The sequence below is a fragment of the Podarcis melisellensis genome (assembly GCF_964234715.1).
Source record: "Podarcis melisellensis genome assembly, chromosome: 7".
NCBI lineage: Eukaryota > Metazoa > Chordata > Lepidosauria > Squamata > Lacertidae > Podarcis > Podarcis melisellensis.
In genome coordinates this window covers 7,954,992-7,982,729 of record NC_138539.1, presented here as the reverse complement: position 1 = coordinate 7,982,729, position 27,738 = coordinate 7,954,992, and the positions used below count along the sequence as shown (strand labels likewise).

The 27,738-nt window shown below is 44.4% G+C and overlaps 1 protein-coding gene across 1 annotated transcript in view; it reads right to left on the bottom strand.

Moving 5' to 3' along the window:
- The window catches only part of FAM135B (family with sequence similarity 135 member B), an 86,432-nt gene that overhangs the window by 50,940 nt on the left and 7,754 nt on the right, over positions 1-27,738 (bottom strand). The window contains exons 2-5 of the mRNA XM_081918650.1: positions 21,586-21,665; positions 5,988-6,127; positions 4,923-4,993; positions 495-668 (exon numbers count right to left, since the gene is read on the bottom strand). Coding sequence (XP_081774776.1) covers positions 495-668; positions 4,923-4,993; positions 5,988-6,127; positions 21,586-21,665 — 465 coding nt within the window. The remainder of the gene's footprint in view (positions 1-494; positions 669-4,922; positions 4,994-5,987; positions 6,128-21,585; positions 21,666-27,738) is intronic.

Sequence of the window (27,738 nt, the reverse complement as noted above, 5' to 3'; positions counted from 1 at the left end):
ATTCTATGATTCTATTCTAAGTCTCTGTGTTTTTAGTTGTTCTGTTGCTGGGATTGTTTTTATTTTATGTAAGCTTTTTTTAAAAAAAAAAAGCAAATGAGATGAAATATACTCAGAGTTGAGTGTAGATTTCATGCTCTTTATTTCAGCTCATGGTAAACAGTGAGTGAGTGCTTTCCCCCCAAACCTCTGGCTATATATATGCATTATTTACACAATGTGTCCCGTGTGATTGGCTGAGTCAGTTCCCCTCCTGGAGCCTGATTGGACTGTTCCTGCAGGCCAATCAGGTTGCTGATTCACTTCCTCCTGGAGCCGGATTGGGCGGCTCCTGCAGACCAATCAGGTTTCTGCCTTCTAGGTTCCTACCTGCCTATTATTCTAGGATCCAAGCTCAGTACATAACATGAGATATGAACAATTGACCTCTCATAGCAAAGATCATGAAATACACATACAGAAAATGAAAACAACAAGAACCCTGTTTCTCTCACCTGATCAGGGGCTGGTGCAGAGCCACCAGAGAGGCGTGCAGAGTAACAGAGATGGCCGACAGGTGGAAGTAGTCAAACATGACGGGCACATGATGATGCAGCCCTCGCCCCGGGTGGAAGTGGAGCCCCAAAGTGCGGCTGCTGATCACGGGGATTGACGTGACATCTCTCAGCCTGGAAGGAGAAGCAATGGTTGTTGTTGTTAATAACAATTTCATTTATGGACTGCTTTGTATGAAGGATCTCAAATTGCCTTCTCAAGCGAATAAAAGCATACAAAACACTGTTGCATATCTATCTGTCTGTCTATCTAAGGTAAAGGGACCCCTGACCATTAGGTCCAGTCGTGACAGACTCTGGGGTTGCAGCGCTCATCTCGCTTTATTGGCCGAGGGTGCCGGCGTACAGCTTCCGGGTCATGTGGCCAGCATGACTAAGCTGCTTGTGGCGAACCAGAGCAGCACATGGAAACGGCGTTTACCTTCCCGCCGGAGCGGTACCTATTTATCTACTTGCACTTTGATGTACTTTCGAACTGCTAGGTTGGCAGGAGCAGGATTTGACGGGAGCTCACCCCGTTGCGGGGATTTGAACCGCCGACCATCTGATCAGCAAGTCCTAGGCTCTGTGGTTTAACCCATAGTGCCACCTGCATCCCTCTCTGTCTATCTACAAAAAAGTTAAAACAATTGCATATAAAACACCTTTGAAACAAATACATATAGAAAAAAAAACAGTTAAAATAATTGCATTTGTTTGTTTGTTTATTTAATAACCCGCTTCCTCTCAATGGAGCCCCAGGCAGTAAATGCACAAGCAGTAAAACAAAACTCTTTTTTTAAAAAATGCAGTACAAATCAACAGAGACGACAGCTTCCTGACGTGTACTGGAGAGGGTGGTTGTTCCAAAGCATAGGTGCCACCACAATAAAAGCCCTGTTCTCACATTGGGTAGAATGGACTTTCTGAAGGAGGCTCTCTCCTATGGAGCACAGTGATTGGTTGGGCCTATAAGGAATAAGAGAGACATCACCTTGCCAACAAATGTCCATATAGTTAAAGCTATGGTTTTCCCAGTAGTGATGTATGGAAGTGAGGGCTGGACCATAAAGAAGGCTGATCGCCAAAGAATCGATGCTGGAGGACACTCTTGAAAGTCCCATGGACTGCAAGAAGATCAAACCGATCCATTCTGAAGGAAATCAGCCCTGAATGCTCACTGGAGGGACAGATCCTGAAGCTGAGGCTCCAATACTTTGGCCACCTCATGAGAAGAGAAGACTCCCTGGAAAAGACCCTGATGTTGGGAAAGATGGAGGGCACAAGGAGAAGGGGACGAGATGGTTGGACAGTGTTCTCGAAGCTATGAACATGAGTTTGACCAAGCTGCGGGAGGCAGTGGAAGACAGGAGTGCCTGGCATGCTCTGATCCATGAGGTCATGAAGAGTCGGACATGACTAAACAACAACAACAATAAGGAATAAGCTGGTCTTCAAGGTATCCCAATTGAAACTGTACAGGGCTTCATACTACCACCTTCAACTTAGCCTGGTAGCTAATTGAGAAGAGCCTTCTGCTGGCTCAATCTGCTGCATGGATGCAGCCCCAGAGACAATGGTGTGAGTGGAATTTTTATCACTTGGCAGCAATTCACTTGGCAACTAGGAGCATTTACAAGGCTGGTGCTTAGCTCTTAATTGTACTTGTAGCAGCAGTGTCAATATTATGACATTGCTGCGAAAAACCCAAAGTGACTTGCATTGCACCATTCGCAGATCCTTTAAAAAAAAAGAGTCAGCAATTGGGCTTAAACCTGCTTTTGTCATTTTAGGAGAAGCTGCTGACACAAGCCATTAAGACTTTTGAGAAGCCTGTGTAAGAGGTGAAGGAAGAGCTAGGACAAAAAAGGATAATCCATTTTATTCCCATGTCCATGCTGTTAAAGAGAATGTGTGTCTAAACATCTGAGTGCCCAGTGCAATAAAATGTATACCCCAGTCACCCATTCATTTGGTACGAATGATGTCACAGAAGCTCACATTTCCTCATCTGAAGAAGAAGAAGAAGAAGAAGAAGAAGAAGAAGAAGAAGAAGAAGAAGAAGAAGAAGAAGATTATTTATGATCCTGTTCTCACTATTGGAATATTCCCTCTTATTCCTAACTGAATAGAAATGTTAAATTGGGGGGGGGGGGTGAAGTTCAAAGTTCAAGACATGACTTTTGAAAAGGCTGCTGAAGCTTCTAAATTGGGATTTTGTGGAACATCAGTTACAGATATTTCACTGAGGGCTTTTTAAAAATCTCTGTGGTCCATTGACAAACGTTTGAATTATGGCACCATGGAAACCTTTGAGGCCAGTCAGTGTTGGGTAGCCCAGATTTGCCGCCATACGGGACTTAACTTGAGATGAGTTTGCTGGATCCAGCCAAGACCTGTCTAGTCCAGCATCTTCATAGTGCCCAAAAAATGCATGTAAGAGCCTGCAAGATTAACATAAATGGAACAACTCTCTGCCAATCTGAGATTACCAGCAAGTTGTATTCAGAGACAGAATGCTTCTGACAGTGACGGTAGAACATGGGTGGAACATACCTAGAACATAATGTTAGAAGCAATGACCGCCATAGCATGCATGGTGCAGGGAGCCTTAGTAAATTCTATTTTCCCAAGATAGCCCATTATGGAATAGTTGATATGTTCAGTAATCCTTGGGAAAACTACATGATTGCTTAGATTAAACCATCATCATTATTATGAGTTAGTTTCTTTATCTTAACCCAGAGCAACACACAGTGACTTAAAAAGAGAAATAAAATAAAAATAAAAAACAACTCTGCCTTCTAAGGCAGGTTCAAGCAATATTATCTCTTTATTGTATTTATGAGATTCTTCATGAAATAAATTCTCCAGGCATCAGGCAAAAACAAAAAAAATAAAAATATGACAATAAAGCCACAAAAGGTGTTAGAAAAAGCCAGTACATAAAACCTCAAATAGGAAACCAGCACAATAAAAGACTATATAAGAGCAATGTGTAAACGGAATACATTTTAAACCAGAAAACACATCAGTAAAACCATCAATAACCGGGAAGCCCAGGAATAGGAGTGGGGTAGAATATCACCCACTTTCAAATCTAGCCTGCTGGGACCCACAGTCCCACAATCCAGTGGGGAGGGGGAATTCAGGGAAGTGGAAATGTTTTTTCCTCACGTGATTCCATGTCCTACAATCTATCTGGGCAATGGACATAGCAGCACTAAAAGAGGCAGACCCTCTGTAGGGAAGATTAACTTTTGAAAGTCTAGGAATGCAACCCTAAACACACTTACTAGGGATGAATTCTAGGGAACTTCTCAAGGAAGAAACCTAGGCTTGCTCCGTGAAAGAGGGAGGTTTAGATGATTGGTGTGGGAAATGGCTATTGATATCAGAGGCTGCCAACGTTTTGGAACTGAGGGTACATTTGCAAACCATAGAAGCTGCCAAGAGCATATCAGAAATGCCACAACACTCTTACTTATTCTATTTGCTTCTTCCAAGCCTAATTTTAGAGGACAGTAGGGTTAAGGAAGCCACATTGATGACCCCAAATACTAGAAGGCACTAGCAATTGACTTAGTAGTCTATTTCTTTGCCGTTTTCACTAGATTATTTTATAAAAAATGAATAAAATCATGAAAACTCACTTTTAAATACTATTCTGTATATCTTTTATCGCAAAACATCAATGTCTAAATGTATTTTTCTCAAAACACTTTAAAAAACATATCTTCTTGTTATGTATTCAGCGGTCTGTGTTTGCCTGAGCTTGAGTCTGGACTAAGGATTCTGAGTTCATGTGTTCTGATTCGATACGTGATATCCAATCACAGAACATTTCAGAATTTGGGCCTCTGTCATTGGCCCTTGAACTCTGAGTCATGATTCGCAGCTTGGCAGTTTAGATAGCCAATCACGTTGGGAATGGGAGTGGCCTAGGCCTTCAGAAATATATATATGCAGTTGTTTTGCCCTTGTTGCCCAGTTCTGTTGGTTCAATAAAGGTTCTTGCTGCTATCACTGTGTCTTGCCTCGTGGGAACCCACCTACCTTTCACTAGTGATGAAGGTGGGATGCTAGGCTAGGTATGTAGCCCTGGCTAGCCTCCACAAGCTGAAATCACTGCTGGGCAACTGTCGCCACAGCTGAGCTGAAATCACTGACTGCAGCCACAAGGCAGATCACACAGTGTGGATGTCATGGCCACCAAGGGCCACCGTATGAATTTTTTTTGGTTTGTTTTTAGCTAATGACAGAGCGGCAACATTAGGAGAGAATTCAAAGAACAGCTACATTTCTATCTGCGGGTTAGTCCTGATTTGGGCCAGTTTGCATCAGAATCCACAACAATCAGTTTGCCTTAGGAAAGCAAAAAGTGCTCACTGTTGCTCACTGTCCGTAAAATGCAAGTCCAGCTTGAGTTGAAAGTCTGCTTCTCTTAGTGCCTCTTCCACCTGTAGAGGTTATTGAAAAAGAGAACTGTCATTACAAGCAAGGCCTCATAACACATAGGAAATTGTGTGTGTGTGTTCTGAGAACCAATGTGATGAAATGAAGCCTAAGTGTGACAGTTCTATCAAGGGGCCCTGCTAAATCAGCATGAATTTACCTCAGACGCGTAAGATGCTCAGCTCCCATCAGCAAGTATCTATCAGCATTCCTGCTGAAGTGCAACTCAGGAAACACAAGTACAGTCAAACCTTGGCTGTCGAAGATAATCCATTTCGGCAGCCCGTTTGGCTTCCAAAATGTTCGACAACCGAGGCGCGGCTTCCGATTGGCTGCAGGAGCTTTCTGCACTCAAGCAGAAGTTGCGTCCGACTTCTGGCTTCTGAAAAATGTTCGAAAACCAAAACATTTACTTCTGGATTTTTGGCATTTGGGAGATGAAACATTCCAAAATGGAGGCATTTGAGAATTGAGGTTTGACTGTACCAGAGAGCCAACTGTCTGACAACTTAAAGAATGGCATGGAGGTCAGCAACCTTTTTTTCAACCATGGGCCGCTCCACCGTCCCTTAGACCATATGGTGGGCCAGACTATATTTTGGAAAAAAATATGAACAAATTCCTATGCCCCACAAATAACCCAGAGATGCATTTTAAACAAAAGCACACATTCTACTCATGTAAAAACAGGCTGATTCCTGGACTGTCCGGGGATGGGGTTGAGAAGGCAATTGGGCCGCATCCGGCCCCTGGGCCTTAGGTTGCCTATCCCTGGCATAGAGAGACAGAGGTCTCAGAGAGGCACAGAAAAGTTGTCAAGAGACCCAGCAGTGGCGTAGTGTGTGTGGGGGGCTGCAGTTGCCATTTTCATGCTTCCAGTTGCTTCAGATTCTGCAATATTAATAACTGCAATATACCTTACCAGTGAAACCAGATTCACTCTTTGTGTGTACATGCATGTGTGTAGAAGAGGGAGAGTCCAAACTGAGAGAAACAAACCTTTTCACCATCCACAAGGAGGTGGGCCCTGAAGTTCATGGATTCATTGATGATAATCTCTTCATTCCTGTACAAAATCTGGAACACTCTGCTGTAGACGGTGTTCTCGTGGACACAGGCTGCACAAAGAATTGAATCGCCTGCAAAACAAAATCCAAAAACAGAATAACTATGAGATAGATTTCCACCCTGGGCATCCAGAATTAATCAGGCCTCACACTTCTATGCGTTTGGAATGCATCGAACACTTGGGGGACAGCAATCCGAACTATGGGAGCCAGTGTAATTTAAGCCACCTTGAGATAAACTGGCGTAAAGTTATGGCAGATCCGAAACCTCTTTGGGAACAAGATGGTGGAGTGAAAACAAGACTTTAAAATAGATTTTGAATTGGACCTCCCTCTTTTTTCCCTGGTGTAAATTCCATAAACTTTATATATACAGTGGTACCTCGGATTAAGAACTTAATTCATTCTGGAGGTGTGTTCTTAACCCGAAACTGTTCTTAACCTGAAGCACAACTTTAGATAATAGGGCCTCCTGCTACAGCTGCACCACCGCTGCATGATTTCTTTTCTCATCCTGAAGCAAAGTTCTTAACCCGAGGTAATATTTCTGGGTTAGCGGAGTCTGTAACCTGAAGCGTATGTAACCCGAGGTACCACTGTATATAAGTACAGGAAACTGTATACAGTCATACCTCATGTTACATCCACTTCATGTTATTTTCTTTCAGGTTACATCCCGTGGCAATCTGGAAGTACCAAAAAGGGTATACTTCCGGGTTTCGCCGCTCGCACATGCGCAGATGTGCAAAATGATGTCATGTGCATGTGCAGAAGCAGCGAATCGCAACCCGCACGTGTGTAGATGCGCCACTGTGGGTTGTGTTCTTTTCATGTTGCAAACGGGACTCCGGAACAGATCCCGTTCTCAACCAGAGGTACCACTGTATGTGGGGGCATCAGAACCTCTATTTCCCCCATCTAAACACTGTGGCACATCCCATTGACAGACACATCACATGGTGCTTCCTCTCATCTATCTTTGGCTTCCAGTTTGTGGTGGGTCTGGAAAACTAAAACATGTTTTCCTTTGAGAACGTTCCACAAGACACTGAGCCCCTGCCTCGTTCAGCCCCAGCACTTCAGCCAAGCATCATAATGGAAGCGTGGACAGTAGAAAAAGAAAACTCATTTATTTGCTCTGCCGCAGTGATGACAATAAAAAGCATGAAGCAGTAAGCTCTTTGAAAGGCAGGCAATACAGCCTGATTTATTTCCATTGAAAACTCATCATTCTAGAGCCATTGGTAAAACTGCATTACTGGCCAAATCTATTCTTCTCTTAATCTAACGGGACAAAAAAGAAAGAAAAGCAATTTGATTGTATTATTATTATATATGTATAAGTGTGTTTGTGTATATTTGATACACTAACTCCCTTCAGAGACGCAGAACCTAATGTAATTTTCTCTTCCAAACATACCTTTGCTAGATCCCCAGTGGTGCATAATTGGTAGCATATTAGAGACATTATTTATATGGGGGCCAGCCAATATAACGCATGTCCTCCAAGGGTCTTTATTTTCCAGAAGGCCATAGTTCAAACATCACAGCTTCAGTCTTCAACATCTCCAGGCAGAGGTGGACAGATACCAATATTGTAGGAGCAGGATGTGCTGTTTCACCACCACTTCATTTCTGTATCTTTGGTACTATTTTGCAGCACAAAATAGTCTTGTGGCACATTCCAAGACCAACACATTTATAGTTGGTGGAAACGTTTATGACACTTTGTTTGTTTGTTTTTAAAGATATTTATTAGAATTTTCAATATTAATACAATAAAAATCAAAAAGAAACAAAAATATAAAAATAATTAAAAACACACAAAGTTTCCATAACTTATTTTCCTTTAACTTATTTCCCAGACCTCCTCATACCTCCCTTTCTTGTATTCCAGTTCAAATTGTTAGTTCAGCAAATCCTTATCAATAAGTTTTAACCTGCTTCTAAACCCTTTTTTTCCATATTCTCTTAAAACATTACAGCTGGAAACCACTTAATTTCTATCCGACATCGTTCTAACATTCATTGATTTTGCAATATTTCTGTAAATAGTCTTTGAATTTCTTCCAATCTTCTTCCGCCGACTCTTCTCCCTGGTCTCGGAACCTGCCAGTCATTTCTGTCAGTCAGTTCAAAGAAAGTTTTTGGTAGTGACTACCTGTCTTTGTGCCTTGTCCATATTTGTAGATAGTACTCCATTCATATCCCCCATCAAAATTAAGTTATAGTCCAAATTGTCCAGTAAAATCTCATGCAACTTCTTAAAGAATTCAGATTTCCCCTCATTCGGTGCGTAAATTCCTACAATCAAGAATTTCTCTCCTTGAATTTGAATTTCAATTGCCAAAAATCTTTATGACACTTTGCACTCAGAAGACAGCCACCAACTTGGATGACTTTGGAATAAGGTTAATTAAATGTATGGCAGACAAGGACATCAATGGCTACTAGTCATGGAGTCTATGTATGTTCTTCCTCGACTGTCTCTGAATACCAGCTGCTAGAAAGTTCAGGAGGGGAGAAGCCTGTTTGCAGTCAAGTGCTGTCTACAGCTTCCTATGGGCTTTGGTTGGTCACTGTGAGAAGATGCTGGACTAGATTGGCCTTTGACCTGATCCAACAGGACTCTTACGAAGGTGTATGTGCTCATGGACTAAAGTGCGTCATCAGCCCCCAGTGCACTTGATGAGGTGGACTCTAGCCCACAAAATATGTCACCATAACTCTGTTGTTCCTTAAAGGTAAAGGCAAAGGGACCCCTGGCCATTAGGTCCAGTCGTGACCGACTCTGGGGTTGCAGCGCTCATCTCACTTTACTGGCCGAGGGAGCCAGTGTACAGCTTCCAGGTCATGTGGCCAGCATGACTAAACCGCTTCTGGCGAACCAGAGCAGCACACGGAAACACCGTTTACCTTCCTGCCGGAGCGGTACCTATTTATCTACTTGCACTTTGATGTTCTTTCATACTGCTAGGTTGGCAGGAGCAGGGACCGAGCAACGGGAGCTCACCCCGTCGCAGGGATTCGAACCACTGACCTTCTGATTGGCAAGTCCTAGGCTCTGTGGTTTAACCCACAGCTCCACCCTTATACTGCCGCAAAACTCTTTTTCTTAGTTAAAGCTTCTGGTATAACTTGATAACAAAGGCTCTCTATGCTTTAAATCAGTGTAGGAGAGACTATTGCAAACCAGAACAGAGCTAGCATACAGCTGTCAGAGAGATGCTTCCAGCCATGTTTAATGGGAGGGATCCCTGCTATGGTGCTTTTACTTCTTTGCCGGTCCCTTTTATCAAGGCTTTTAAAGCAATATACGTCATTGAAGTAAGCCGACCTTGACCCTAGCTTGCTTGGTGAGAATACTGGCATTGTGTGGGATGCTTTCTCTGCATGCTAATTCCGATGAACCTTCCAAAAACGTGGGCTGCAAGATCAAAGTGATGCTTGTTGCCAATTAATTAATTGCAGAATTAATTCTCAAGCCTGGACTTCCACAGAGGTCAGACCGAATGCCTTGCAGAGCTCTCTGCATGTAAGTTAATTGGTACATTAATTCTAGGCCTGCAACTTTGCGTTGATAAATCAGCTTAATTAATTTTAAAACTTTTGATTGATTAAAACTCTACCCCCCTAAATTGGGCAGCATTCTTTGTTTAGTTAAAATAATTAGAAATAATCTCCCTGCCCTGCAAAATAATAATAATAATACCCACCCTGTAATAAAAATAACAGACTCCTGCTATTTTAGAACAGACATCTCATCTTCTCCGTTGTACAGTAAGGACCACCTCCTCTAAGGCGCAACAGCATTGTAATGGTTCAAGATTATGTTTCTCTTTTTTAAAATAAAAAACCCTATTAAACATTTGATTTGATTGATGCATTAAAAAGTTCAGATGCCTTTCATTCTTTTCATCAAATAGCAGACATAGCAAACTCCTAAACATGACTTTCTATGTACCCATGTATTTCACTGATCTTGCAAGTCAGTGGGTGTATACTAGTTAATTTAGACAAACTTTGCTAAACCTGAGCTGATCAGATGCAAAAACTTGCACGCACGTTTTAAGAGCCTTCCTCCTTCTTCCCCTGCAACCTAAGTGAGGAAAGTCGATAAATACACCAACAAAGGCTTAAATGCTCATTTTGGTACACTCTTGTGTGTCTGGAGGCTTGAGCACAACTTCCCCATGGAATGTTCCTTGATCTCATCAATGAGTAAATACTGCTATGAGGTTTTTCGGTGAGGAGGAAGGCTTCTAATTGCTGGATCCTTCTAATTTCTGGATTCAACAAGTGTAAAAATCCAAGCAAGCTTTTAATTCCTGGAATAGCCAGGCTAGCTTCCTGGTGAGGTGACGATCTAAGTATGGTTCATTAAGGTAACACCAAAACATGTCTAGGGCTAGGCTAGGCCCTCAGGCCAATCGAAACCTGCTTTAGCTCTGCTCCTGGGCCTGCTCAGACCCCCATCCACCAGACCAGTGGTGGCAAAACTTTTAGAGACCGAGTGCCCAAACTGCAACCCAAAACCCACTTATTTATTACAAAGTGCAAACATGGCGATTTACCGTTTTTATTCGTGTTGTTGAGTTTGTTGGGGGGGTGAATTGCACAAAGTTGTTGAGCTTTTTAGGGTAAGATTGCGCAGGGATCTGGAGGTTCTTCAAGGGGAACACAGAAAATAACCAACTCAACTAAAAAACAGTTACACTCACTCACGTCAGCACAGCAAACATGCGTCTCCAGCTCACCAATAGCATCTTCCCCCAACGCACGCTCTATGAAACGTTTCATGCTCACAGTAGCGTGAGGGGGCACACAACTCCCCCTCCAACGCCGCTGCGGATGGAGCACAATCTAGGGAGCATTTCACGCCTGCACTGGCATGGGGGGGGGGGGGAGAAGGCTCTGAGTGACCACTCTGGCACATGTGCCATAGGTTCACCACCGCTGCACTAGACCCTTCCAGATTCCTCCTGAACCTTCACTGATGCCACATGGTTTCAGTTCAAGAAACAGGAATCAGCAGCCCTCTGACATTTCATCATAACCCATCTTTCCAGAAACCATGCAGGAAGAGTGGGGTTCTCTCGCTTTACCCTCCCCACTTGCTTTTGCTGCACCCATAAGCAGCAGCAACTTTCCCTCCCATCCCTCCCAAGCTTCAGATGGTCTGTGAATGAAGAAAGTGGCAAGCCATTTACCACTACAGTGGTACCTCGGGTTAAGAACTTAATTCGTTATGGAGGTCCGATCTTAACCTGAAACTGTTCTTAACCTGAGACACCACTTTAGCTAATGGGGCCCTCTGCTGCTGCTGCACGGCCGCCGTGTGATTTCTATTCTCATCCTGAAGCAAAGTTCTTAACCTGAGGTACTATTTCTGGGTTAGCAGTGTCCGTAACTTGAAGTGTCTGTAACCTGAAGCGTCTGTAACCTGAGGTACCAATGTAATGGAAAAACACTGCAATGGAAGAAAAACAGTGCGCGTGCGCGCACTCACACACACGCACACACACACCATCACACACTTCTGCTCCCTGGTTGTTCCCTTTTTTCAAAGCAGCGATGGTAATTTGAAAACATGGGGGCCTTCCTGAACCTCCACACCCCCCAACGATTAAAAACAACCGCAAGACAATGCCGGTTGTATGCAAGCAGATTGAGATACTGACCCTGCAGAGCTTTCCCTTAATTAAAAACCTCCTGCCTGAGAAGGCAGGAAGAAAGCAATGCTCAGATTGATAGACGTGGCTAGCATTGCAATGGGGCCCCTGTGAGCGTTGCCTTCGCTTTCGGCAGGTGTGTGCTTTTCTCTTTCTAACCCTCTTTCTAACCCTCTCCAAAATGTTACTTGGAGAGAGAGAGGGTCTGGCAGTGGCTTTTGCTCAAATGTGACCTGGTGGGATCAGAAATGATGCAGTTAGGCATTGCCATGGAATAGTACTCCAGAAGTTGACACACATGCCCCTAAATCGGGTCCTACCTTAAAGAGGGCACGTATTGCGGTGAGACCTGGAAAACTGACACCCTGTGTTGTGGGTGGGTACTACTGGTCAGCCACAACACCTGATTGGTAGCTCCCTCGAAGCTGGGTGCAATCTGGCCAATGGGTTGCAGTCCAAGCAGTTTGAGGGACCTATTTATGCCCATGCATGTGACCCAGAGCTTCCTCTTTTGGCTTGTGCATTCTGAACACCCGCCCACCTCTCTCTACTTTTAGGGCTTTGCGATTGACCTTGCTATGCCGTCGTGTGTTGTCTGTTGTTGAGACAGGGGCACGGCAGGAATTTTCCCCACTTGGCTGTCTGGCTGTTGCCATTTGGGTTTCGCCTGCCACGTAGCAAATCATCACAACTTGTAAGATTGCGGATAGGCTCTGGTTCAGGTGATAGGGATGGGAGAATGCTCTCACTATCCCTATGTGAAGGGTATTCTGATAAAGGAATCCAGGACTCGATGGTTTGGTCAACCCATGAGAGGGGGTTATGCCTGTGCCTGAGTCCAGGGGGACATTTGGGTGGCAGAGTTAGCCCGTCCCTGGCTTTCCGCTTATCCAGGTGTTCACCCTTGGCTGACCTATGCTGGAACCCTGGGTCAGCGCTACCTGCATGGCAGGGAGCTAATCGAACCAGAGCCTATGCAACCAGTCACTTTCTGTAATCAATAAAGTTGTGGCCTAAATTTTGCCAAAAACCAAAACCAAAATTTTTAGTTGTGTGAATTTATTTAGGGGGAGGTTTCTGGGTCTCAACACGCAAAAGGCTGGGCTTTTGTGAACCTCCAGTTATTATTAAATAATATTGCTGTTGCTTTTTATTACATTGATCAGATGGTTTTAAATGATGATGGGACAAGTTCAACAGCTACTAGCCTTGTTGACTATGCTCTGCCTCCACAGTCAAGGGCAGTAATGTGTTGTTGTTTTTTTAAAAAAAAAATTAAAGTTTTTCTTTGGTTACAAAAGTGCATGCATTGTCTCTTTTTCAGGTCACAGTCTTTTCTATAGCTCAGTTACATTCGATGTGAGACATTAGTGTTGCCCAGTGGGGGTTTTCCCCCTAAAAAAATGTTTAGGGGTACTCTCATTTTCCTACTCATATTGAAATACTGCCCTTCAATAACGCCAAACTTAGATTCAAAAAATGTTTAGGGGTATGCGTACCCCCAGGAAAAAAAATACCACTGGTGTTGCCTACAGTATAAGTTTGTGGAAGAAGGAGGGGAAAGGGGGTCGGGTGGTAAAACTTGCATTATTTTGCTTTAGTGTATGTGTGGGGTTTTGGTGTCAGTGTCACTTGACAGGTTCTCTACTGCTTTCAAATATGAGTTTCTGGAAACCACAAAAGGGGAGAGTGTTCCTGTGCTCAGGTTCCGTTTGTGGGTTTCCCACAGGCATCTGGGTGGCAACTGTGATTACAAGTCGTTTTTGGAGGAGAACAAGCAGTGGCTCTTCCCTAAGATCACTGATCATCATCTTCATCATCGCCATTATCATCTTATTTATACCCCACCCATCTGGCCAGGTTTCCCCAGCCAGTCTGGGTGGCTTACTGCATATATAAAAACATAATAAAACATCAAACATTAAAAACTTCCCTATACAGGCTTGCCTTTAGATGTCTTCTAAAAGTTGTGTATTTCTTTATCTCCTGACATCTGTAGGGAAGGGGTTGTACAGGGAGGGCGCCACTACCAAGAAGGCCCTGTTATCTCCTGACAGCCTTTTTTGAGGGGGGGGGGGATACCCAGAAGTTCTAACATTTGAATCTTAAGCTCAGCATGATAGGTAATTGAACTGTTGCTCCGTCCTCTGCTTCCAGGGTAGTGCGAGAAGGGTCAGGTTTGCACATACTGATGGATGCACAAAAAGAATGCTCAATGTTCAGCTCAGCCCTGGCTAAAAGCCCTTACCTAGTCATGCTAGGACTCTGCCACGCCCTGTTATGCATGCAAAGAAAGTGATCTGCTTCTGAGCTGAAAGCTTGAGCTCGCACTGCAATGTCACCAGTAACTGCCTGCAAAGTGGTGTGTGTGTGTGTGTGTGTTGCTGAGGGAGACAGGAGGTCACAAGCAGATGGTGATGTTTACCTAGCTTCTGTATGTATTTCGGGCCAATATGCTGTCCTTAAATAGAACCTAATTAAAGGCAAGTGATGAAATGACAACTTTCCCACCTAAGCTCCTCTTTATAGCAGGAACAGGTAAGAACATATGCTACTGTACACACACACACACAGAGCCATTGTTCTTTTTCGGTTACTTCTAATTACATTTCAGTATAGCCCTGGTGCCTTCCCCATGGGATTGAGAATGTAAATGCAGGCAGTCTTTAACCTTCATGAAAATACTTACTAAGAAAGCTAGCTAGTAAAATCTGCCTATGTGGCATTTAACCCATGTGATGGAGAAAGCCTTTCCACATTCGAAAATGTTGAGCTTTATCACATTGCATCCTGTGGCAACTTTAAAAGCGTGACTACACACTCACCCAATGGCAAGTGTTAACACCAAAGGTTCACGCTAAGGCTATTAATGCTCACACGCTATCAGTGCACATAATTATTTCAGATCATAACCTAGCGAAGTACATGATTCGCTATGCACATCTGGGCTAAAGCAGGGTTTGATATCTTGCAAAGAAGGAAAACAAACATGAATGTGCATTCAGATAACTTGACAATATCACCCACAGTAGCAGAGCTTGGGGTCCTGTGTGACACCAAAATTTGGTGCCTCCCGCCCAGTGGCGTAGCGTGGGTTGTCAGCACCCAGGGCAAGGCAAGTAATTTGCGTCCCCTAACCCGGGACAAGGCAAGTAATTTGCGCCCCCTAACCCCGCTGCCAGCTTCTTCTGGCTGCTGCCTGGTCTGGTCTGGTGTGGTTCTCTCCCGCGCTCAGCGCTGCGCTGGGTGGGCGCTGCACTGTCCCTCCCCCAGATAGTCCCTCGCTCTTTCTCCGCACCGCACGCCTGGCACCCACCCCCTCCACAGTGGGCGGCGACCCGGCGGCTCGGATCGGATTCGCACAGCCAGCACTGCAGTGAGAGAGAGTGAGTGAGCCAGGTAGGGGCAGAGAGCTGCGACTGCGAGAGCGCCCCCCCAGATGTTGCGCCCGATGCGGCTGGCCCCCCCTGCACCCCCCACTCTACGCCACTGCTCCCGCCACTTGCCTTCCATTCTACAACATAGTTTAGGGTTGCCATACAGAATTTAACCAGCAAAAATAGCAAAAATAGCGGCCGGGGGGATTTCAGAAAATGTCCAGGATTTTGTGGCTGATTGCTTTAACAACTTTGTTTTTCCTAAAAGAAAAAGAAAAAAGCTAAACAACTGTCCGGAATTTTACTTCCAGAAATATGGCAACCATAACATAGTTGCGGCACTCCTAAGGCTCTGAAGCCAGTGGAATCAAAATGGCCACTGTTGTTGTTTAGTCGTATTCGACTCTCTGTGATCCCATGAACCAGAGCATGCCTTGAAAACTCTCACTTTCTTCTCAAAGCTTCTCCTTTTTTATGTCCAAGGAGTTTTCTTGGCAAAATACTGGAGTGGTTTGCCAGTTCCTTCTCCAGGTGGATCACATTTAGTCTAAACTCTCGGCTATGACCTGTCCGTCTTGGGTGGCCCTGCACAGCATAGCTCATAGCTTCTTATTCAAGCCCCTTCGCCACGACAAGGCGGTGATCCATGACCCATCAAACTCGTCACACTCCCCTAAATCCAGCTCTGACTCCAGGGAGATTTGTGTTGAGGATTTCATTCATAGCTTTGGCAGACAGGGAACCTCATGCATTTTCAGTTCCCGCTGTCACTCACTGCTTGACAGACAGCTCCTGTCCAGTGCCTCTACCTTCCCACAGCCCCACAGCCCTCTGGGGAAGCTTGCAGTCTCACTCCTAACAACTCTCAGCACCCATAAAAAGCTATAGCTCCCAGAATTCTTTGGGGGAAGCTATGATTGTTTAAAGGGTTCTTTAACTGTGTGATGTGAAGGTGGCCTAAGTCACGCCGCTCTGCTTATTTGAAGCTCTGCAAGGATGTAGCAAATGGACCATATAATGAAGGATCATAGCTTGTCTTGTAATTCATGAGCCCTGTCAGTTCCTGACCTTTAGCAAAGTCTAATCTGTTTGAGCTAAAAACAAACATTCCATGCTACCAGGGCCTGCATGAATTGAAACCATCCTTTTCTCCCAACGGGCATTCACCCACAGGATGCTACTATTTTAAAGAATGCAATTCCACAGTTACTTTGCCTAGGCACACAAACTTGAAAAAAACAATGACAAATCAGGTCCTCCCTTAAAGAGGGCATGTATTGCGGTGAGACCTGGAAAACTGACACCCTGCGTTGTGGGTTGGTACTGTTGGTCAGCCACAACACCTGATTGGTAGGTCCCTCGTAGCTGGGTGCAATCAGGCCAATGGGACACAGTCCAAACGGTTTGAGGGACGAATTTATACCAATGCACGTGACCCAGAGCTTCCTCTTTCAGGGCATGCATTCGGAACACCCAACCACCTGTCCCTACTTTTAGGGCTTTTCGCTTGACCTTGCTATTCCGTCGTGTGTCATCTGTCATTGGGACAGGGGCATGGCAGGAATTTTCCCCACTTGGCTGACTGGCTGTTGCCATTTGGGTTTCGCCTGCTGCGTAGCAATTCATCACAACTTGTAAGGTTGCAGATAGGCTCTGGTTCAGGTGATAGGGATGGGGGAACGCTCTCGCCATCCCTATGTGAAGGGTATTTTGTTAAAGGAATCCAGGGTTTGGTCAACCCCTGAGAGGGGGTTGTGCCCATGCCGGAGTCCAGGGGAGCATTTGGGTGGAGGAGATAGCCTGTTCCTGGCTTTCTGCTTCTTCAGGTGTTCACCCTAGGCTGACCTATGCTGGTGCCCTGGGTCAGCACTACCTGCAATGGTGCAGGGAGCTAGTAGAACCAGAGTCTATGCAACCAGTCACTTGCTGTAATCAATAAAGTTGTGGCCTAAATTCTGCCAAAAACCAAACCAAAAATTTGAGTCTTGTCTGAATTTATTTCAGGGGGGAAGTTTAAAGGTCTCAACACACAACAGAGCCCCCCCCCCATGGAAGTTGAGGAAGTATCACTTGTAAGAGCACCTGTGTGAATTGACCTATAAAACAGAATGCATATCAGTAGTGTGCATTGCCAGATAGCTGCTGAAGGTTTCTGCAGTCATAAAATCCAGGAGGTTTATACACACACACACACACACACACACTTCCCTAGTGAGCTACCATGTGCACCAGGGCTGGAGAACCCCAGGCCAAATATGACCCTCCAGGCTGAATTATATGGCCCATGGGACTTCCCCTACACCTCCTTCCCAGACCACGCCCTCTTTCCTGAGGCCACACCCCCACTGTCCCTGTTCTGCACCCTCCCTAAGTGCCTTGGAATACCTCTTGTTTGCTTGCCTGAATGGTTGGTGGAGGGCAATGTCTGCAGTGACCTCCAGTTGTTGCAGGGCTGGGACGTGGCCTACTGTACAGAGGTAAAAGTCACTTCTATTCCAACACCCCTTTTTGCCTCTGGTCATGCCAGGGGTGCCAACTTAAATAAAATACGTGTGTGTGGAGGGGGGGGTAAGTCCAGCCCTGTATAATTGATCACAAGACACGCAACACACACCATTTGATTGGCAATGCCCATCAGTTTTGGGGACCCCCAGCACACTTCAATATTTTATTGGGGGAGGCGAAGGGACTTCCACCCCTTGGAGTTGGCTCCTAATATTTATGCCGATGCACTTCATTCAGTTTCCTGGCCTATATTTTACTCTAAACTTACTCTGAGCTTTAAGATTGGCATGTTAAGGCATGTCTGCCGCTTCCTGTCATTGTGATTAGAGACTCTGCTCTTCATCCCTTTCTTCTCAAAGTATAACTCCTGCCGAAAAGTTGCATGGCTCTATAATCAATCCTTCAACTCAGCCTCGCCTTTTGACATTTCCAATTAGCCCATTGGAAAGAGCGATAGCTAACTGCCTCTCTAACACTATTCCATTACGGACGATGGGAAAGTAAGATATCCCTATTAATTTCCTCACATGGAAGTCAGTAATATAAATGTAGCCACTTATCGCTGTTATTTTCATAAACCCAAGTTCATTTTTCAAGGTTACTGGAATGGGATGCAGTCAGATATAAATGGCGAGGAAGCCCAATCTGCAACTCTATCCGGCACCAGAATAGTAAGCTATGGAGGCTACTCTTCTAAACTAAAGTGATAATAATAATAATAATAATAATAATAAGAAGAAGAAGAAGAAGAAGAAGGCTGTTGTGTATAATTGGAATTCTCCATTCCTGTGAGCTAAGGGTATGTCTGTGTTCTTCAAGTTCCGGCTGTTTAGCAGTACATGTGAAAAGGATCTTGATGTCTTGGTGGACCACAAGTTTAACATGAATCAAAAGTATCATGCAGCAGCAGAAAAAGAAACAGAAACATTATGCTCGTCTAGGCTGTATTAACAGAAGTGTACCATGCAGATCAAGGGAAGTAATAGCAACACTCTATTCCAGGGGTCAGCAACCTTTTTCAGCTGTGGGCCAGTCCACCGTCCCTCAGACCTTGTGGGAGGCCAGACTATATTTTGGGGGGGGGGGAAATTGAATGAATTCCTATGCCCCACAAATAACCCAGAGATGCATCTTAAATAAAAGCACACATTCTACTCATGTAAAAACATGCTGATTCCCGGAACGTCTGCGGGCTGGATTAAGAAGGCAAATTTGTGGGGCATAGGAATTCATTCTTTTCTTTTTTTCCAAATATAGTCCGGCCCCCTACAAGGTCTGAGGGACAGTGGACCGGCCCCCTGCTGAAGAATTTGCTGACCCCTACTCCACACTCATGTAGATATGCTATCATTTGCATCCCAAAGGGATGTGCCTGTAGATACAGTGGTACCTCGGGTTAAGTACTTAATGCATTCCAGAGGTCCGTTCTTAACCTGAAACTGTTCTTAAGTGAAGCACCACTTTAGCTAATGGGGCCTCCTGCTGCTGCCACGCCGCCGGAGCACGATTTCTGTTCTTATCCTGAAGCAAAGTTCTTAACCTGAAACACTATTTCTGGGTTAGCGGAGTCTGTAACCTGAAGCGTATGTAACCTAAAGCGTATGTAACCTGAGGTACCACTGTACATTTCCTCATTCTTAAGCCCCTAGCTAGGTTGCATTAAAGAATTTGTACACCCAGCAGCTAATGATTCTTTTCTTGACAGAAAGCGAATTGGAGAGCCCGAATCAGATAGAAGGTCTGTTTGGGATAACTGTTGGCGCCAGCAAACTACAGAACTACAGCAATCCATTTCCAAAATGGGACCTGCCAGATTCACGTAATACATTGGTATTTGTGCCTTATAAAACATTAACCTGTAAAATCCTGGATATTATTCACGCAGGTTCATTACAGCATTAAAAAATAATAATCGTATGGCATTCAATGGAAAATAAAAAGGTTTGTCCTCTCTCTTGTACTCCAAAAGGCAGTAAATTTGCTTCCAGTTGATGGAGCAGAAATTGCTTCCTCGAGCGTTATTGGAACTAATGACAGCAATTTGATACAGTCCCGAGTCTTGATTCTTTCCTGCTCCACTGAGCAATGAGCAGCGCAAACTTGTTGGGACAGCGTCAAAAGGCTCATCAAACACATCTTTCGCAGAATGAAGAAAAATGGTGCTCCTCCAGTAAGTCATATTTAAAACAGTAGCGAAACTGACTCAAATGAAACTGAATTTGTCATTCCCATGGTACAGTGGTGCCCCGCAAGACGAACGCCTCGCAAGATGGAAAACCCGCTAGACGAAAGGGTTTTCCGTTTTGGAGGTGCTTCGCAAAACGAATTTCCCTATGGGGTTGCTTCGCAAGACGAAAAAATCTTGCGAGTCCCCGCGGGGTTTTTCCCGCTTTCCCCCCTTTTCCTAAGCCGCTAAGACGCTTAGCAGCTGATCCGCTGATAAGCCGCTTAACAGCTGATCGCTAGAAGCCACTAGACCACTGTAGCGCTAATCCGCTAAGCTCTCAATGGGCTTGCTTCGCAAGACGAAAAAACCGCTAGACGAAGAGAATCGCGGAATGGATTCTTTTCGTCTTGCGAGGCACCACTGTATTTTTCTTTTGTGGGTGGGAGCAATACAGACAAATTTCCATGACAGTATGCATAAGACTGCCACAATAATTTCACTTTTTGGAAGTAAATGCCATTGAAATCAGAGGGACACAAAAATGGCATGACACAAAGAAGAATGGCAGCTGAAACTGACAGAATATGTAGAAATGGCAAGTTTGGAGTGTAAAATCAGAGATCCGGAAGAGACTGGTTTGAAAGAAAATTGGAAAATATTTTCAGAATACTCAAAAACTCAGTGTAAAAATGTTAAAACACAAATAGGATTTGAGTAAGAACAGCAGTGGGGGGGGTGAACTTTCTGTTTTTCTTGTGAGGTAAGGTGAAGGTGTAGAGTAACTATGATATGCAGCATAAATTGAAATTTTGAGGGAACCATGGAGGGAGGGAGGGGAAAATCATAGGTAGAATGACTGATTACTAAATTTGAAATGTTGTTGAATTGTTTATTTGTTTAAAAAAACAAAGAGTTCCCTGGGAAGTGGGGCTGTTAAGCCACTCTGGGAATTGTAGCTCTGTGAAGGGAATGGGGTCTCCTAACAGCTCCTAGCACCCTTAACAAACTGCAGTTCTCGGGATTCTTTGGGGAAAGTCATGACTATTTAAAGGTGGTATAAAGATAAAGGTAAAGGGACCCCTGACCATTAGGTCCAGTCGTGGCCAACTCTGGGGTTGCGGCACTCATCTTGCTTTATTGGCCGAGGGAGCTGGTGTACAGCTTCCGGGTCATGTGGCCAGCATGACTAAGCCACTTCTGGCAAACCAGAGCAGCGCACGAAAATGCTGTTTACCTTCCTGCCGGGAGCTGTACCTATTTATCTATTTGCACTTTGACGTGCTTTCGAACTGCTAGGTTGGCAGGAGCAGGGATCGAGTGATGGGAGCTCACCCCATCGCGGGGATTTGAACCGCCGACCTTCTGATCGGCAAGTACTCGGCTCTGTGGTTTAACCCACAGCGCCACCCACCTCCCTAAAGGAGGTATAATAGTGCTTTAAATGTATGGTGAAGATGTGATCTAATAGGTCTAGATGGTAGGTTGATAGGCACGGCGTTTGATTCTGATCTCAAGATTCAGTCAAACGGTTTCTATAGGTGTGAGCTTGTCCTAAACCATTTAGCTCTTTAAAAGTCATTACCAGAATTTTTAACTGGGCGCGGAAATGAATAGGTAACCACACTGCCATCCCAGCTGTGTAGACTCTATACACTTTGAGGTTTTGCAGAACTATTCTAGACTCAACTACAGATTTGTCCATTACAATGTGGCTCTTTCAGTTCACCCTCCTGAGTTTCTGGCTCCATCCCTCAAGCCAGGTTGAGCTCACCTCATTCAAAGCCATTTCTCTCTCCTTTCTTATCTCACCTGTTTGTTCAACAATGGTCGCCAGCAATCGATGTGGGATCCTGGGTGGGACTTTCAGACTTGCGTGGACCAAGTAATACCTATAGAGAGAGATTTTTTTGGAGGGGAAAAAAGAAAACTATTACAGAGGGAATTGCAGCCTTCCTTCGAAAAAGCAAATATTTTGCTTGCTTATTTATGTATTTACTTACTGCTATACTGCCCAATAACCAAATTTTACAACAAAGGTGAAAACCATAAAGCAGAATAGCTAAAATCTATAATGCTTTATTTGTTTGTTATTGTAGATTGGACTTGTTTTAATGTGGCCCACTCATCACCAAATGGTTTCAGGGTGGGTTGCAAAAATATCACAGAATAAGTACAGCGTACAATTAAAACCATAAAACAAAACCACAAGAAACCTTTACAGAATCACAAAATAGCAACACAGGAGAGCTGTGCACGCATGGAATCCAGGTGGACAGATAATGTCCACTCAACCAAAGGCCAGGGGAAAGAGATGCATCTGGACCAGTTGTCGAACAGCATAAAGTGATGATACAAAGCACAGCTCATAGGGAACGGACATTGGTAAAAGGTAAAGGTAAAGGACCCCTGGATGGTTAAGTCCAGTCAAAGGTGACTATGGGGTTATGGCGCTTATCTTGCCGAGGGATGCCGGTGTTTGTCCACAAAGAGCTTTCCAGGTCATGTGGCCAGCACTGACTAAACCACTTCTGGCGCAACGGAACACTGTGACGGAAACCAGAGCACACAGAAAAGCCGTTTACCTCCCCGCCACAGTGGTACCTATTTATCTACTTGCACTTATGTGCTTTCGAACTGCTAGGTTGGCAGGAGCTGGGACAGAGCAATGGGAGCTCAACCCGTTGTGGGGATTTGAACCGCCAACCTTCTGATCGGCAAGCCCAAGAGTAAGAACACTGGCCCATCTAGTGCAATGTCATCTACACTGGTTGGCAGTGGCTCTCCAAGCTGGGGACCTCGCCAGCCCTACCTAGAGATGCTGAGCTTTGAACCTGGAACTTCTGCATGCAAAGCAAGTGTTCTCCTACTGAGTTGGGACCCTTCCCTAATATCCAAGGGAAGAGTTTGGATAGGATTAACAAAATTTCTCTGAAGTGCTTGTACAGAGCCATCATATTTCTTGGTAATACTGCTTCTTCTTCTTCTTCTAAGAAGCAAGGCTAAGACCGTAATAATATGAAAGAGAACATTTCTGTGAAATAGAATAGACTGCATTGCCTGCTCACATTGTCAAGTCAACTATACGCGTTTTATCCAAGAATTTAAAGGTCAGAGAGGATGGCGCAACTATTCCACTCCCAATGATTTTCAATCTTTTTTTTTTTTTTTCATTCCAGGAGGTCAGAAGTCTTCCCTTTATATGGTAGAGATGTACACAGAGAATATCAATACCAGTATCACTGGGTATATTCACAGCCCTAACAGATTTCTCCAGTACAAACAAGGGATTCATGTTACTGAAAAGATGCAAACAGCAAAGTTCTCTCATGTTTTTGATGACTGTGGAGAACTGGGGTGACTTATATTGCTGGACTCCCATCAGGTCCACCCCATAGGGCCAGTGGTGCCAATAGGACCAGTGGTGGAGCATGATGGAAAATGTACTCCAGCATATCTGACACAGGAACCACATTGGCTACCTTTGATGCATCATTCTTTCCATTCTGTTGGGTTAGAAGCCACAGTGCCAACATTCCCTTTTATGCCCAATGTTTAAAGGTACAGATTTGCATTCAGCAGATTATTTTAGATTTAAAAATAAGATAAATAAGACCGTAAGAATCCAGGTGGATCAAAGACTCATTCTAGTTCAGTATCCTGTTCTAACAGAGGCCAACTACATGCCTATGTGAAGTTCACAAAGAGGACATTAGCACAACAACCTTCTTTCTCCCTACTTGTCATTTCTATCAGCTGGCATTCAGAAGCAGACAGCCTCCCAATTATAGACTTATCTACAGGGTCAGGGCATCACTTTGCTGCTGTCGTCCTAAGAGTCACCATTTCCAACCTTGAACAAAGCAAGAGGGAACAAGATTGCATTTTGTAAGAACAGACTGTGAGACTTTGTGCTCTAGTTTCACTCCCACAAGTGAGCCAATCACAAGCTCCAGTATTGCCAGCCAATCAGATTTCAGTTTCTAACACCAGTTGTGAAAATCTGTTAAACACTGTAGGCTGTGGTTTGGCTCATTGGCTGAAACCAGCTAGAACTCAAAGCTCTGCAGATGAAACTCCCAGGTTGGCCAACAATTTTAATCCTAGATACGTTTATGCTAACCAACAAGACTTCCAGTTGCAACAGTGATTGGCTAGTCCCAGATTATGATGTAAAAGCCATCCGCCATATTTCCTCAAGAGAAAGTGTACATAAGATGCCATTGTTGTTCATCTAGCATCTCATTCTGTATCCTGTGACATCAGTCCCTAATGGTCTACCGCAGTGATGGGGACGTCCATGCATTTCCATTGTTATTGGCCATGCTGGGAATGACAGGAGGTGGAGTTTGACTTCATGAGGACCATAGGTTCCACATCCCTTCCTTACATCAAGAAAGGATAGAACTCAACAGTGCTTTTCTTCTTTAAAAAAAAAAAAGTTTGGGGGTACTCTCATTTTCCTACTCATATTGAAATACTGCCCCTCAACAAGGCCAATCTTAGATTCACAAAATGTTTAGAGGTATGTGTACCCCTGTGTCACCCCCCTCACAGAAAAAAAGCACTAGAACTGGGACAGCTTTGTGGGGAGGGGGTTAACTTGAGAGGAACACCAAATAAACATGGAAGAAAAACACCCGTTACAGACATATGTTGTAGCAAAGTGGTTAAAGGCATATCTGAGTCAAAGCAGATCTCAGGAATGGTAATACAAGCCTAAGTTACAGGAGGTTTTTTTCTTTTTGTGTGTGTGTTAATATTTCATTGAGAAGTTTCAATTATAACGAAATAAAATGGTACAAAGAAAAAGAAAAGAAGAAAATAAAAATAAAAAGGCACAAAAATGTGTCGAGAAAAAATATGAATATATACGAAAAATATCCTAACTTATACATTATTTTGATATTATTATCCAAATGCATATGTAAATATTAAGAGCCTATTCCATTTTGCATAAACTCATTCCAAATATTGTCATATTTATCCAAACAAGGTCTACGTTTGTCGATCCACTTATCAAAGGGGATCTTATCTTGATTCTTCCAGTTCCTCAATATGAGTCTCTAGGCTACCATTAGAACATGTGGAATCCATTTTTATTGTCCTGCTGTTAACTTCCAGACAATGGGAATATAGTTCTAAAGAATGTTCTCATCCCATCTTACAGGGTTGTTGAAATGATAAAATAAATACTATATATGCCAAGTTCCTAGAAGAAGAAGAGGAGGAGGAGGAGGAGGAGGAGGAGGAGAAGTTTGGATTTGATATCCCGCCATTCACTCCCTTTAAGGAGTCTCAAAGCGGCTAACAATCTCCTTTCCCTTCCTCCCCCACAACAAACACTCTGTGAGGTGAGTGAGGCTGAGAGACTTCAAAGAAGTGAGACTGGCCCAAGGTCACCCAGCAGCTGCATGTGGAGGAGCGGAGATGTGAACCCGGTTCCCCAGATTACGAGTCTACCACTCTTAACCACTACACTACACTGGCTCTCTAGAGCACTTCAGGAACTCAGCAACCTTTGAGGATCTCACACCCGGAGATCTGTTCCATGTTAAGATCAGACAGCCAATAGGCAAATGGAAACCAAGCAGCTGGCAGACATCGAAGCAGCTGGCCCACATAGTATTTACTGAATGAAGAGCTAGGACACTTTGCGATGCTGTCATATCTGTGGCTCCCAGTGTTAAATAGTCTGGCATTAGAAACAGAAAAGCAAAAGCAGCACTTTGCCTTGACACAGAAGAATTTATCATCCAGCGGGACGCCTTGAGAAACACAGTTGTGATCACAGTGTGTCATCACCCGGACAGATTGCTACTCTACTACTGTGACAGCAAGCGTTGCCACTTGCCAGTGACAGATTACTCCAGCACAGATCCCTGATTCCCAAGCGTGTAGGAGAGCAGCTTGCTCAGAGAGGGGCCAAGTGTCGCGGTGATGGGGTACCCCGTTTGGAGATGAGGATACATGCATTATTTTTGTGCATTCATTTGTATCACAATGCATACCTCCTCTCTTATAATGCATAGGATAGGTCAGCCTTTCTCAACCTGTGGGTCCCCAGATGTTGTTGAACTACAACTCCCATCACCCCTAGCTAGCAAGGCCAGAGCTCAGGGATGATGGGAGTTGTAGTCTAAAAACATCTGGGGACCCACAGGTTGAGAACCACTGGCATAGGTATTACTTAAGTCAACTAACAGCGATTAAAAGAAGCGATTCCCAAAACAAACAAAATACAACAATTCCCAAAACAAACAAAACACAATAAAAAAAAATACAGACAAGTGCGTATGGTGATCAGATAGTGTTAATTGAAAATAGGTGTGGGGGATGTTTTTTGGACTAAGGGCCACATTCCATTCTGGGCAACCTTTTGAGGGCCATGTGCCACTGATGGGGGCTGGCAGAGATAAATATGGGCAGGACAACAAATGTATTTTTTAGCTTTGTACATGTCAGGAGTAAGCCATCAGTAAACTACACTGTGCAAGTAAGAGGTTAACCCTTTATTAGCAAGAATATGATTTGCACAGACTTGGTGGAGTGTCAGGCCTGGTGAGCATAGCAGCTCATCCCCGATAGGTCTTGCCCAATGGCTCAGTTGCCGAGACTGTAAGTCCCTGCCTCTCCATGGATTCCCTCCTGTCCAGTGTTTTTTCCCCAGTAATCTGAGACTGTGTCAGTGTGAATCCCACCTCTCCTCTGCCATGTGTTTGAATGTAATGAGGTCCCATTTAAACTTAAGACCTAGGCCAAATGGCACTCCTAGGCCAAATGGCACTCTGGCTTGCTCTGGTCAGTGTTGGGCTGTTGCCCATTGGGATTGGTAGGGTGGGAGGCCAACAGTAGGTGGCGCCAGAGTCAATGACAGATAAGCTAATTCTAGTTTTGCCCCTTCTCTCTCCTGCTGAGTTCTAAAAAGGCAACTCTTGGGGTTGAAGAGGAGGAAGAAGCTGTCAGACAGTGCCATCCCCTGGACTGGAGAAGCAAGAAAACAGGAAGATGAGAGCTGGCCAGTGGCAGACGGAGGCTGGTGGGGCAGAGCACAATTCAAAGTGTTGGTGCTGACCTTTAAAGCCCTAAACAGCCTTGGTCCAGTATACCTGAAGGAGCATCTCCACCCCCATCATTCTACCCGGACACTGAGGTCCAGCACCGAGGGCCTTCTGGCAGTTCCCTCACTGCAAGAAGCCAAGTTACAGGGAACCATGCAGAGAGCCTTCTCAGTAGTGGCGCCTGCCCTGTGGAACACCCTCCCACCAGATGTCAAAGAGAACAACAACTACCAGACTTTTAGAAGACATCTGAAGGCAGCCCTGTTTAGGGAAGCTTTTAATGATTGATGTATTACAGTATTTTAATATTTTTTTAGAAGCCACCCAGAGTGGCTGGGAAAGCCCAGCCAGATGGGCAGGGTATAAATAAATTGATGATGATGATGATGATGATGATTAGAGAATGCCAAAGAGTTTGGTACTCTTTGAATAAATGAATGGAATCTTGCGACTCTCAGCACACTGAATTTTATTTTCTTTGCAAGATCTTCAGTTTGTGGCACAATCTTTGGCCAAATACCCATTTTTACTACACCAAAGATAGGTCGTGTGTGCTTCAGAAGCTGCTCTAGGCCTTAGGCTCCTTGCACAGGGCTCCATCCTGCAGCATCAGCCTGAGCCTTCTGGAAAATGCTTTGGGGAATAAAATGCACAATCCACCAGCTTAACCTCTAAGCCCCTGCCTGGTCCAAATAAGCTTTAAAATAGGAGGCTAAGCTTCTAAAAATTGGATGTGGGTAAACCACAGATTGGATCTTCTCCTACACTGTATATGGTTATTTTTAGCTTCGAGATCAAATGGTAGTTTGCTTTTAGGAGCGTGCACTCGCAGGCATCAGGGGAGAAGAAGAAGAAGAAAAATGAAAGCCCGAACCCTTTTATACCCCGCAGTTCTCTGACAGCC